We start from the raw sequence: 12,267 nt of genomic DNA on the forward strand, positions 1-12,267 counted from the left end.
TTTTTGAGCGGCAGCAACAACTGCTGAGACGACTCAGAAACCAAGGAGACATCTGCTCTGGAGGCCCCGCCAGAGTCTCACCGCATACAGCCACACGAGGGGCTGTCCCCGGGCCAGGTCACCCATGCAGGGACACCCTGTGTACAGTGAGGCTGGGCCTGGCCTCATGCTCTGGGCTGCCGTGGCGTCCCCGGCAGACCTCGTCACTGACAGTGGCTGGTCCCGTCCTCCTACCTGTGGCGCCTGCCTGCTCTCCTCACGGAAGCTGCCATCCACTCACTGGGTGTCCCCCCTCAGAGAAACATTTGTTTTTCTTTTTATTGTGGTAAAAAAAAACACTACAAGAATTCACCATTTTAATCATTTTTAGGTGCGCAGTTCAGTGGCCTTGAATACATCCACACTGTTGTGCCACCATCACCACCATCCATCTCCAGAACTTTCTCCTCTTCCCAAACCAAAACTCTGTTCCCATTAAACACTAACTCCCCAGCCCCTGGCACCCAGCGCTCTGCTGCCTGTCCCCATGGACTTCGTGCTTTGGGGACCTCAGACAAGTAGAACTGAACAGCATTTGTCCTTTCGTTCCTGGCTTATTTCACGGAGCATAATGTCTTCAAGGCTCATCCACGTCGCAGTACATGGTGACAGCTAAATAACGTTCTACTGTGCAGAGACTGCGCTTCCCGCATCCACTCGCCTGCTCACGGCCATTGGGCTGCTCCTGGTTTGGGCTGCTATGAATGCTGCTGCTACGAACACAGGTGTGCGGATGTCTCTTCAAGACCCTGATTTCAATTCTTTCGAGCATATACCATTAAGAAAAGTTGCAGGATCATGTGGTCATTCTGTTTAATTTTTTTTTTTACCAAGAACAGTTGCCAAGAATCAAAATGGACAGAGTCCTTTGTTCTTGTAAACAGCCGTGCCTGCCCTATTGCTAGAAGGTGGTCAAGACTTTTAGACCAGGAGACAGTTTGGCCATGAGATTCTTCCAAATCCCTGATGTGTAGTCAGATTCAGAGACCACAGCGGGGAGAGGCGAGAGTACCCGGGGCCCGGCCAGCCCTGGCGTCGAGACCTTCAGCGACTCAGCACTTCGGCTGCTGGGGAAGGGGCCTGAGGAGTAGGCAGGCCCTGGGCGTGACGGGCCACCTGTCACTGCTGCTGGAACGCACCCGCTCTGCGGCGAGGCCAGTGCAGGAGCTGGCAGGCCCCCCTCTTCTCCAAGACGTGGCCTCTTAACGGAGCAGCTCAGAGCAAACAGCTCCCAGATGTGAACCAAGAGAAAAAGTCAAGAGTTTTTTCCCCTCGAATATTTTATTTAAATATTACACTTTTAATGGGTAAAATTAGAAGAGGATATTTTATTGGCTATAAAATTTTAAGGAGCAGTATTAAATAAATTTCTTTTTTATTTTCAAATCTATGCCTATGCTTAGCACTGAATAGCTCAATTCAGTATTAATTGAATTTCTTTTATTTGTGGTACATACACACATATATGCATATTTTCCACTGCCAATTGGGTCATTATAGTTTAATAGCTTTATTGAGGTATAAATTACATGCGATTAAATCCATTCATCATAGTTGTATAATTCAATGATTTTAAGTACTTTTATAGAGTTATACAATCATCATTCCAATCCAGTTTTAGAACATTTTCCATCACTTCAAAAGGATCCCTTCAGCCTGTTTATAGTCAATTTTCCTTCCCACCCCAAGCCCCAGGCAACCACTCACCTGTTTTCTGTCTATAAATTTGCATTTTCTGACACTTTATCACGATAATGGATTTGCTGGCTTTGGTTTAGTTTGCTCCTCTGTTTCTAGTGTTTTAAGGTGAAAGCTTAAGGTACTGATTTCAGATCGCCCACCCCTGAAGCAGTCCCAGAGCAGCAGGGAGGAGCAGTGAGCTCGCCAGAGGCACAGAGCAGGTGCCCACCGCACGGACACGGGCCGCACGCACCGGCCTTCCTCCTACCCTCAAGTCGCTGGGTCAATCTTTGGCTTTTGAAAATACCCACCTTTCCCCCTTTCATAACGACCTCTGTTTAATACTGCAGGTTGTAGAAGCCAAAGTAAGCTGAAGGCACCGGGGCTAGGAAGAGGGACGGGACTTGAGACAGAGCGAGTGGGGAGCAGCAAGTTTCCTTCGTTGCATTCAAGAGGGTTCCGGCTGCCAGAGCCACCACCTGAGTCTACCTGCCACAGGTGAGCCCGAACCTGCCAGGTCAGGCTGCCCTCCCCGCCGCCTCCACCCAGCGCTAAGGGCGAGCAGGCCCCACGGCCCCTCCTGCAGCACAAATGTGGCGCTGGCAGGACACTTCCTAACATGACCCAGGAACGCAAAGGCGTAGTATAAAATATAAAAAATAAGTAGTGTATATCTGTCCCTGTTTATATACATATACAGTATTTGCTTAAAAAAAGAAACAATGCTATAAAAACACTGACCTAAACCTCTCCTTTCATGTTCCTTGAACAAAAGCCCAGCAACAAGAGCCCAGGCCTGGGTGCGGGGGCTGCTCTGCCGGGGAAGGTCCCGGCCCAAGCGCAGCGCGGTCACAGGCCAGCGAGCCCATCTCCCGCTGTCCTGCCCGGTCGCAGCCGCCCGGTATTGCACAATTCACCCAAGTCAGGTGTTCCTGTCGGACCCTGATAATGAAATGCATGGAAACTTAATTAGCAGCGGAAACAAGATGAGCAGCAGAAGAAACTTCTCCTGGGCTTCCCCAAAGACCCCTGGGGGCCCTTGGGACAGAGCCCCCACCACCTCGAAGTCACCCCCACCACCTCGAAGTCACCCCCACCCACTTTTAGGTTCTTCCTGTGGTTCCTCCAAAGAATCTTGGAAAACTGACTCTTGAGCAGTTTATAAAACTTCTCGTCCAAAATAAGAAAAAACTGTCCTCTGGGCTCCGATTTCAGAAGCGAGAATTCCAAGAATTTGTAGATTATTTCGCCTGGGCTGACCATTTAGAGCTGTTTTAAAACTGATACACAAAAGCAGAAAGTTCACAGTTTTCATTAAAGCATAAACGTTCCAGGAAGTGGAGAACGTTAACTGAATAGGGCAGCAATCCACGCACACGCACACGCCACCCGCCGCCCCACGTCCGTCCGAGGTAATCATCTCATGGCCACGAGAACGCCGTGGACGAGGAGCTGAGGTCCCTCGGCCCCGTGGCTCCTCCCGCCCCGTCACCCCATCTGTACGGGGGTGCTCACTGGACACTGCCGGCCGTCCCGCTTCTCCCTCCTGTCCACCCGCCCGCTAGACACACCCTAGGTTATTATTTTCTTCAGAAAGTTTCCAGTCCCTATTCATAGTTGAGGTCACTCAGTGCAAGGAAAAAAAAACGAAAAATAAACCGAAAAGCCAAAACACCTAACGTATTGCTTGTTTCGCTTCTAGAAAGTTCTTGGCTTTAAGTCCGATAATGTCTTCACATACTCTGAAGTTATTGCTTGGAAGAGGCAGCCGATGTGCGCGGACGAGGGTGGGGCCCTCACTGCACCAGGACGAACGTCCCCAGCTGGCAGGAGGTCAGGTCCTCCATCTCACAGTCCCCCCGCGGCAGCCCCGCGGGGTCGCAGCCCGGAGCCAGCATGGCCAGGCGCGGTGGTGGGGGCGTGGTGGGGAGGGCCGCTGGGCCAGCGCTGATGTGCAGATGGGTGTCCAGCAGTCGTGCCGCTGAGGCCACCGGGGAGACGCTGGCCTGCAGGAGTGGGGGCGGCAGCAGCGGGAGCCCCGCTGCAAGGAGGGCGCTGGGGAGCGGGGCGGCCCCGGGGCCGTCGCAAGGGCTGAGCGTGTAGGCCTGGGGGCCCTGCTGGCAGGTGGGCGCAGTGGCCGGGTGGTGCTGTAATTGGAGCAGCCTGTGAGACAGGAGACGCAGACGGTCACTCAGCTGGCTGCGTTCCCAGCCTCCCGGGCGCGCTATCGGTTTCCAGGTCGCCCGCCTCGCAGGGCCCGCCCACCCCGTGGAGCTGCGCTGGGCTGAGGAGGGCCCCAGGACGTGACTAATCCCTGAGCAATTCCCGACCTTTCGTTTCCCACCTTGCCTCTGCAGCAACGCGGATGCCAGCCAGGCTCGTTCCCACTCCCTGCCACCTGCACCCACTCCCGCCTCAGAGACCTGCCCTGCCTGCTGCTACCTCCAACGCCCTGATGCTTGAGGCCCAGCTTCGCACCCCTCCCCGGGAGCAGGAGGAGGAAGGGACGCCTGAGAGATGAAGCCACTCAAGGAAACAAGCCCACGTGGCTGGGGCCCACCAGGGCGAGGGGCCTGTACCTCTGCTGCTGCAGCACCTCTTCCAGCAGGCTCCGGCCCTCCCGGCTGCTAGCCGCGCCGCCGTGCAGGCCCGGGCTCTGTGCCGGGGGGTGGAAGGGGCTCAGGCCTCCCCTGGCGGCCCGGCTGGAGGGGGACTGGCACACCTGGCGAGCCAGCCCCTTGATCTTGTTCAGCCCCAGAAACCCCTTGGTCCTCGTGGTCTTCCTCAGCTGCTGCCGGAAGGCTTTCAGCCCTGTGAGGGTAAAGCCAAGTGGTCGGCACCTCCCGCCTCCAGCCCAGGACCGACAGCCTCAGCTGACGGGGTTTCCAGCCCTGGGAGGGGTTGGGGAAGGACGGGGCTGCACACGGCACAGGGCAAATCTAGCACCTGAGCCCCAGGGAGGCCTGGGGGGAGCCAGGTGGGTCCCCAACTCGGTCCCAAGTCAGACACCCAACACAGAAATGTCCCCTGTGCTTTTAGGACCAGCCAACGGAGGCCATTTGCTCAGAGGTCCAGGTCTGAGTCCATCCCAGCAGACCAGGACGCCAAAGCCAGGATAGCACCTCTGACCACCCGGGACACCACTGGTCCCATCTGGGCCTGGTAGACCATGGGGGATGTCATCTGCCACCACGACAAAGTGACCTGCTGCCAGGGACAGGAGTGTCCCCTGGGGCAGGTGGAAGTGGGCATGAAAGGGGCATGGCTCACCCTGGGTCAGCGAGGTGTCCGACGCCCTCCGGCCCTCCTGGAAGCTGACGGGGAGCAGGGCAGCTCCTCCCAGGTCCCCCTGAGCCTGCAGCACAGGGGTGGCGGACTGCGAGCCCAGGAATGGCGAGGCCAGTCTGACCGGGGAGCAGGTGCCCAGCAGCCCCTGAGTGGCCAGACCACCACTGAGCCCTGCAGGGCCGTTGCTGGCGGAGAAGGTCAGACAGCTGTCGGAGCTGGTTCCTTCCGCAGGGCTTGCCACGGCGGAGGGCGAGACGATGATACCTGTGGGAGGAGCACGGTGCTCTTGAGGGAGTCCCCCTTGCTCTCCAAGGCTGGGCAGTCAGAGGGGCCGACTGCCACGGCAGAGGGACAGGCTTCTGCACCCCCAAGGCTGCAGCCGGCCCGGTGCGGCCCACTGGTGGAGGCGGCATCTGCACTGGCCGTAACATCCCTCCTCCCAGCCCTGGTGGGAAAAGGGCCTCTACTGGTGGCTTGGGCCCAGGCAGCCCCAAAGGCGAGCCACCACGAGGGTACAACAGCAGGTGGCAGGCCATCAGCCGACCTCAGACCCCAGAACACAGACGAGACCGGCCAAGGACCTGCCCTCCCAGCACCTAGAGGTGGCCCAGGGTGCACCCTGTTGTAGACCAAACGCCACACTGTTATTTCAACCAAAATGACCACGTACAGGGTCTCAGGGATTGAAACCAATAGCGGATCTTGATCTAATCAGAAGGGGCCACGGGGCAAGCAAGGTCTGTCCCACGTCACTCCACCGTAGCCTCCACCACAAGCCCAACCACCAAGCGTCTCCCCCGTCCCGGGGACTTACATGGAGGGGTGAGCGGGGAGAAGCAAGTGGAGACCTCGGCCAGGGTGTGCCGCCGGCCCGTGCTGCTGGGCAGGGGCTCCTGGGCCTCCCGCTCCTCCTCCAGCCCCGGGCCCTGCCGAGCCTCCTCGCTGATGGCCGTGTCCAGCAGGCTGCTGGGGGAGACTGGGCGGTGCCGGAACACTCCACTGCAGCTGGCGTCCACCGGGAAGAACAAGGGCTGCGGCAGAAACACAAACCAGTGACTTCCTGTGGCTCCTGAGAGCCCGGCGTGTGGGGGAATCACCTCGGGGAAGAAGGTGGGCCACCCACCTGGAGCGAGCTGTGGAGGTCACAGTCCATCTCAGCCTGCAGGACGGACTGCGCCAAGGTCGGGGGCGGCGGGCACAGCAGGACAGAGCAGAAAGGGTCGGCAGGCAGACCTTCCTGAGGCACCTGGGGGGGTGGCAGACAGGGAAAGACGCCATCAGGGGCGCGCAAGAGAGCACACTGGTTCTGGAGCAGCAGGGACGCCAGGGCTGTGCCTCCTCTCCAGGCCTGTACTCAGCTGCTGGCCCGCAGGCAGTCAGGAGCCTGTGGCTGCTGGGTGGGGCCTGGACCCCGCAGAGCCGCCCACACGGGGACCCACCCACCACCTGGGGCCCTTGTCTTGTTCCAGGGCACTGCTGAGCTGGGGCCTCATGGCTCAGAGGACACAGCCCAAGGAGAAGGGACGGGACGGGGCTCTGGGAGGAGATGCCTGCCCCTCACCTCCAAACCGCTGAGGTCTGAGCTCCTGGGCCTGTGTGGCCTGGCGGGCCCGGGGCGGGCACACGGGGTGCTCCGGTGTTCCTGGAGCCGCTCGAGGAGGAGGTAATAGATGGCGGCAAAGTGGTTGTAGCTGCGGCTCTGCAGCGACTGGAGGGCAGAGAGCAGGAGAGGTTACAGGGGGGGCGGCCACGGAGGTTCCGTTCCAAGACTGTTCCCAGGCCAAGAATGTCCTTCAGAGAGGTGGGCAAGGTGGCCCTTCGACGAGCCCATGCCCCATTTTAACTTTCCTGACAAAGCCAACCCCTGTCCTGGCGCGGTGCGCGGGCCCAGTTGAGGGCTGGGGGCTGGGAGCAGGCGCTCACCTCCACGGTCCGCTGCCGGTCGATGCCGAGGGTCTGCATGATGCCCAGCACCCGCTCGTCGGGGTCGCCCGGGCTGGAGCTGCAGCCGTGCGCGGGGCAGGCGAGGGAGGCCTGGCGCAGCAGGCAGGGGTCGGCCTGCATCCACCTGTGCTGCCGGATCTGGGCGATGGTGATGCGCTTGGCAGGGTCCACCACCAGCATGCGGCGGATCAGGGTCTCGCAGTCTGCGGGAGACCGAGAGAGACTGAGCCCCGGGCAGCTGGACCTACGCACGTTTCCACCCCCCACCCCACGTGGGCAAACGCACAAGTGACTGTCTCAAGGAACTCGAGGCCAGAGGCACTACACCGGCAGCTCAGACCTGCCACCCACGGAGAGCCACCAGCCGGGGCTCAGGCCCCTGGAAGGCCGGGCTTTGGTCTCTAAACGTCTGCCAGATAGAATCACTTAGACTCCCCCGTTCTGCGGCGGCACACACTTGAGTAGGCAATGGGTCAAACATCTTTGTGAAACGGAAAAGTGCTGCGCGTGGTGGCCAGCAGATCAGACTTGGGGACAAGGCCAGCACCCCAGGCACTGGCGTCAGCCTGCAGAGCGAGGGCACCTGCCTGGCCTAGAAGCAGGGCACTGAGAAAGCACCCAGCGGGTTGGGTTTCCCCTGCAGCCCCCAGTAACCGGGGCCTGATTCCCAGCCTCGGCAGCGGCTCAGCAGACAGCCACTCGGTCCTCCCCGCCCAGCAGCGCCTGCCGCGAGACCGTGCCTACCCACCTTGGGACATGAAGAAAGGGATGCGGAACCGGCCCTCCAGCACCCGCTGTCTCAGAGTCGGCAGGTTGGGCCCGTCGAAGGGGAGGGAACCACAGACGAGGACGTACAGCACGACACCGAGGCTCTGTCAAGGACCGAGGGCCATACGTGAGCACCCAGCACCCTCCCTGGGAACGGGGCCTCCCAAACGGTGTCTGCACGCACTCAGGCCCTACCCAGATGTCCAGCTGGGGGCCTTCGTACTCCTTCCCCTCAAAGACTTCTGGGGCTGCGTACGGGGGGCTCCCACACCACGTGGAGAGAGGCTCTCCTGGCTTGTAGAAATTCCCAAATCCAAAGTCTGAGAGACAAAGAAACATATGGATAAAGTTAGACTGGACACGGAGGGGCTGCGGTTTCAGAGGTTGCGCATGAAACCCCGAGACCCTGGCTCTAGGCAGCCGCACACCCCACAGCACTTCCCATGCAGGCGCGCGCCGGCCCTCCTTGCCTGCCAGCTTGATGTCCATGTTGCTGTCCAGCAGCAGGTTCTCGGTCTTGAGGTCGCGGTGAACGATGTGGTGGCCGTGGCAGTACTCCACGGCTGACAGAATCTGCCAGAACTTCTTCCGCGCTTCATTCTCACTCAGGTGCCCATTGGACGTCAGATAATCTGAGGAGGGACAAAAGCAAGCTGTGTCCTCAAATGCAAAGTCTGCCCCCGCCTGGGGGGCAAACAAGGACTGCTGTGGAATTTGAGGGCGTGAAGACCCAAACGCCATCCAGCAAATCCGGACACATCAGTTATTTGTTTGCAACAGATATTAACAGTACGTGTGACTTACCAAACATTTCTCCATTTTTTGCAAATTCGGTGACAATGTAAAGCATGTCCTTTGTTTCCATAACCTAAAAAAAATACAGACCTAACATTTAACCACAAGAAAAAGGAACACACACCAATGATATAAATAATCCGAATGATCCACTTGAACCCCAGTAGATTTTTAACTTCTCTAGAATGAGTGTATTCATCACGTAAAAAAGAAAAAAAACGAACAAACAAACCAAAATAAAGGGGATTCCTACTGAGAAAGAGTTTAAAAAAATTACAGGTGAATTCCTCACTAACTTCCTTGCCTGTCCTGATAAACCTGCTCTCACAAAAGGTCACATCACGTTAGAATCCCCCCATATCGTCACAGTTAACTTAGCTGGCCCCACGCACACCTTGAGGACTCCGCAGGCTGCAGATGCCAAAGAGGTTGCTGGAGTTCTGCTGGCCTTTCTTCTAGAAGCCTAGCGGGTAACATCACTCAAGCCAGCGGCCAGAGCAAGCGGAATAATAGATAACAAACGCCCCATCCCACTGGCTTTATTGCCGAGATCAATGGGGACGCAGGAGGCCTGCTTCGCAGGTGAGCCGCGACAGCCACGACAGCCGCCTGGATGTGCAGCGACGCCACAGCCGCCGTCAGCGTAGCCCCTACGAGTTCATTCGCTCGCCAAGAATTTTATTTTACTAAAAAAGCGATTTAATACAGAACTGATGCCTGTGTGTATTTTAAACTATTCTAGAGGGAGAGAGACAATACACTCTTATGGAAGAAGATTTCTTTGTGTTCGAAACAGAGTTATTTCTTTATAAACACACTTCAAAGACAACTGCTTTGATCTGTAAATCTAATCGGAAAAGTGTTTTTAAGAGTCTAGCAGTTTGACTAGAATTTCAACTGCCCCTGCCCGTAAATGGGTGGGGGGGACAACGCATAAGACGACTCACTCCTGTTCCTGACCACAGACGGGGAGAAGAGCCGGGAGAAGAGTAAAGAGGGCAAGGGAGGGAGGGAGGGGCTCGGCAGGCTCTGGGGCCCCCCAGCCGCATGGAAATCAAAAACTAGCGTCTTCAGAACCCGTGGAATAAAAGCATGCTACACCACCAAGCGCTCGTCTCCAAATAGCTGAAGAACCAGATACAGCAGCAAAAAGAAAATTCACCTCCAGCATCCAGCGCACGGGCAATCTGTTTCCTTAACTGGGCTAATTCTACACAATGGCCAAGTGGAAGAACAGGAAGAAATGGAAGGTCCTAACATCAGGGTTCAGCCCTTCAGCAAAGTCAAAAACAAAACCGGCTCAGCCCACTCCCGAGGAAATGGGCCACGCACATTGCACGGGGAGTGACGTCAGCCCCCGCGGAGGAAACTTATCATCTCCGAGCACAACTTTAAAATGACAACAGAAACAAAACGCGAACCCCAGGTGCACATGGCACGGGTCCTGTGCTGTGGTGGAACACGAGTCCCACCGACCCTGCTACCTTTATTTTAATTGAGTAGAGAATCTTCTGGGGGATAATTTCAAATTATCATTCTCCTATCAGACTGTTCACTTAGCTGTCCCAAACGCACGAACATACACAACATCCCAGAATCAACTCAGATTCACATGGTTTCATAAGAATGATTAAGAAGAACTTATACCCAACACCACTGGATGAAGTATACAGCACTTTCAAAGAATTTATTCTTCTGCAGGAAGACCTGATTGCATTTTTGCAAAAGTAGTCATTTACCACTAGGGAGGTAAGTAAGAGACTGCTTTGCTGTTCTAATTAAATTAGTACTTATTTCTCAAAGATACAATTTATTAATTTCAACATGAGGACAAAAATAAAGTCACAAAATAAACCAACGGGCAGACAGGGTGAGGCATGTTCCTAATGTAGACTGGATGACAAGTTCCTGCTCTTACTATGGCAAAAGTATTTTCATCTCTCCAATCTTCACTGGAAGAGTTTAAGCAGGGAACACAAATGTTCACTACTGCCTTGGAAAAGATAAATTAATGAAAACTGGTAAGAGCAACTGCCTTTAAAGTTTAATAAATATGTGCAAAGGCTGAAGTTTCTAGTTTCACTCAAGTTTGTCCTACTAAATGCTTGACCTATGGCAATACTACAGCTACAGTTGCTTGCTTTCATAGTAAAGCAAATTTAACAAAACACCTCTACACATTTAAAATGGCAACAAGTTAGAATACCAAGAACAATTTTAATGAATCAAATCTCAACTATCATCCAAAAGCAAGAAATAATTGTAAATACATCTGCACAGCTTACAAAAATCAATCTATTTACTTATATAACCGAATTCTTGACTCCCACAAACCCCAAAGAGGGGGCAACCTTCAGAAATTGCAGACTTAATGCTGTTGAAAATTAAAAATAAACACTTGCAACGGGGAGAGGCAAACCTGCGCTTACCTGGTAAAGCTTTATGATATGAGGGTGATTCAGAAGCTTCATGAGCTGAACCTCACGATATATTTTCTCCAAATTGCTTGAATCTAATCGTGTTTTATCGATTATTTTTATTGCAACCTACAGATTTTAAAAAGAAAAAGGACATTTTGTTTTTGAAAAGAAGCCTCACTTAATGTACACATTCCATTTTTTTTTTGCAAGTTAATCTCTCAATTATTTTATGCCTCCAAAAACGTCACAAAAAGTTGAGGGGGAAATAACCAAAACAACCACTAATATTATTTAGCACACTCAAAGTTAAATGTAAGTGTCTTTAGTATCCGCAGGCCCCCTTTACAAGGCTTTAGCTCTGAATCCATGAACCACCGCACTCCTGGGTCTTTTTTTCTGGTCATTATCTTCTTTGCTGTCTCCTAATATTTGTACAAATTATGCAGAAGGGTATATAAAGCAGCTTCTTTACCAAACTAACGCTGCCAGCGTTTGCCCACGATGGCGAGCAACCCTGCAGGCGCTCTCGACACGGGTCCACCCCGGCGGGTCGGGGAGCCCCACGCACCTGAGTTTTGGTGACCCGATGCCGCGCCAGCTTCACCACTGCGAAATTGCCTTTGCCCAGGGTCCGCTCCACGTCGTAAAAGCCCACCCGGAGGGGCTTCTGCTGGCCCGAGCCCGCGGGGGCCGCGCCGAACTCCGACATGATCACCATGGCTGTGGGCTGCACCTGCGGCCACGGAGCGCGGTCAGCGCCGGAACCGACCCGGCCGGGCTCCACTCCAGCCTCCGGACCCGGCTCCCACGCTCGCCCCCACCGCCCGCGGTCGGCTCCAACCGGAGCCCCGGGACCCTAATCAATCCCACGGGAAGCGAGGACCCGCTCCCGCACCTGTCGCCGGTCGGTTCCACTCCCCCTACCCCCTCCGGAACCCCCCAGCCCCGCGGGGCACACGGACGTGCCCGGCCGCTGGCGCCGTCCCGACCCGGCCCCGGAGCCCCCGCAGCGAGAAGACCCTGTCCAGCTCCCGCCCCCCGTCGCCCGCGGTCGGTTTCGTCTCCACTCCCGACCCCGAGCCCGCGGGCGCGCGGACCCGCTCGCACACCGCCCCTAGCCGGCTCCGTCCCGACCCCGGGACTCCGGAGCCCGAGGACCCGCTCCTACGCCCGGCCCCGCCGCCGTGGCCGGCTTCCTCTCGGCCCCAACGCCCGAGCCCGCGGGGCGCGCGGACCCGCAGCGCCCGCAACACGGGGACCCGGCGGGCGGCCGGGCTGCTGCCCCCGCGACCCCGACGCGCGCACCTCGGGGCCGCCGGGGCCCCAGCGGCGG

At 56.2% G+C, this 12,267-nt stretch overlaps 1 protein-coding gene across 3 annotated transcripts in view; it reads right to left on the reverse strand.

Moving 5' to 3' along the window:
• Nucleotides 1-1,880: 1,880 nt before the first annotated feature.
• Nucleotides 1,881-12,267, reverse strand: part of SIK1 (salt-inducible kinase 1) — an 11,741-nt gene continuing 1,354 nt past the window's right edge. For 2 of the 3 annotated variants that reach the window (XM_012659990.1, XM_012659991.1), the window contains exons 2-14: nucleotides 11,503-11,667; nucleotides 10,944-11,060; nucleotides 8,524-8,587; nucleotides 8,190-8,351; nucleotides 7,915-8,039; nucleotides 7,700-7,823; nucleotides 6,931-7,154; nucleotides 6,569-6,715; nucleotides 6,131-6,253; nucleotides 5,822-6,038; nucleotides 4,990-5,271; nucleotides 4,299-4,530; nucleotides 1,881-3,882 (exon numbers count right to left, since the gene is read on the reverse strand). In XM_012659990.1, the coding sequence (XP_012515444.1) occupies nucleotides 3,516-3,882; nucleotides 4,299-4,530; nucleotides 4,990-5,271; nucleotides 5,822-6,038; nucleotides 6,131-6,253; nucleotides 6,569-6,715; nucleotides 6,931-7,154; nucleotides 7,700-7,823; nucleotides 7,915-8,039; nucleotides 8,190-8,351; nucleotides 8,524-8,587; nucleotides 10,944-11,060; nucleotides 11,503-11,667 (2,349 nt within the window). In that variant the 3' untranslated portion in view covers nucleotides 1,881-3,515. The remainder of the gene's footprint in view (nucleotides 3,883-4,298; nucleotides 4,531-4,989; nucleotides 5,272-5,821; nucleotides 6,039-6,130; nucleotides 6,254-6,568; nucleotides 6,716-6,930; nucleotides 7,155-7,699; nucleotides 7,824-7,914; nucleotides 8,040-8,189; nucleotides 8,352-8,523; nucleotides 8,588-10,943; nucleotides 11,061-11,502; nucleotides 11,668-12,267) is intronic. The other variant, XR_001138123.1, reaches the window with a different exon arrangement.

This window comes from Propithecus coquereli, unplaced genomic scaffold (genome assembly GCF_000956105.1).
Source record: "Propithecus coquereli isolate 6110/MARCELLA unplaced genomic scaffold, Pcoq_1.0 Scaffold644, whole genome shotgun sequence".
Classification (NCBI taxonomy): Eukaryota; Metazoa; Chordata; class Mammalia; order Primates; family Indriidae; genus Propithecus; species Propithecus coquereli.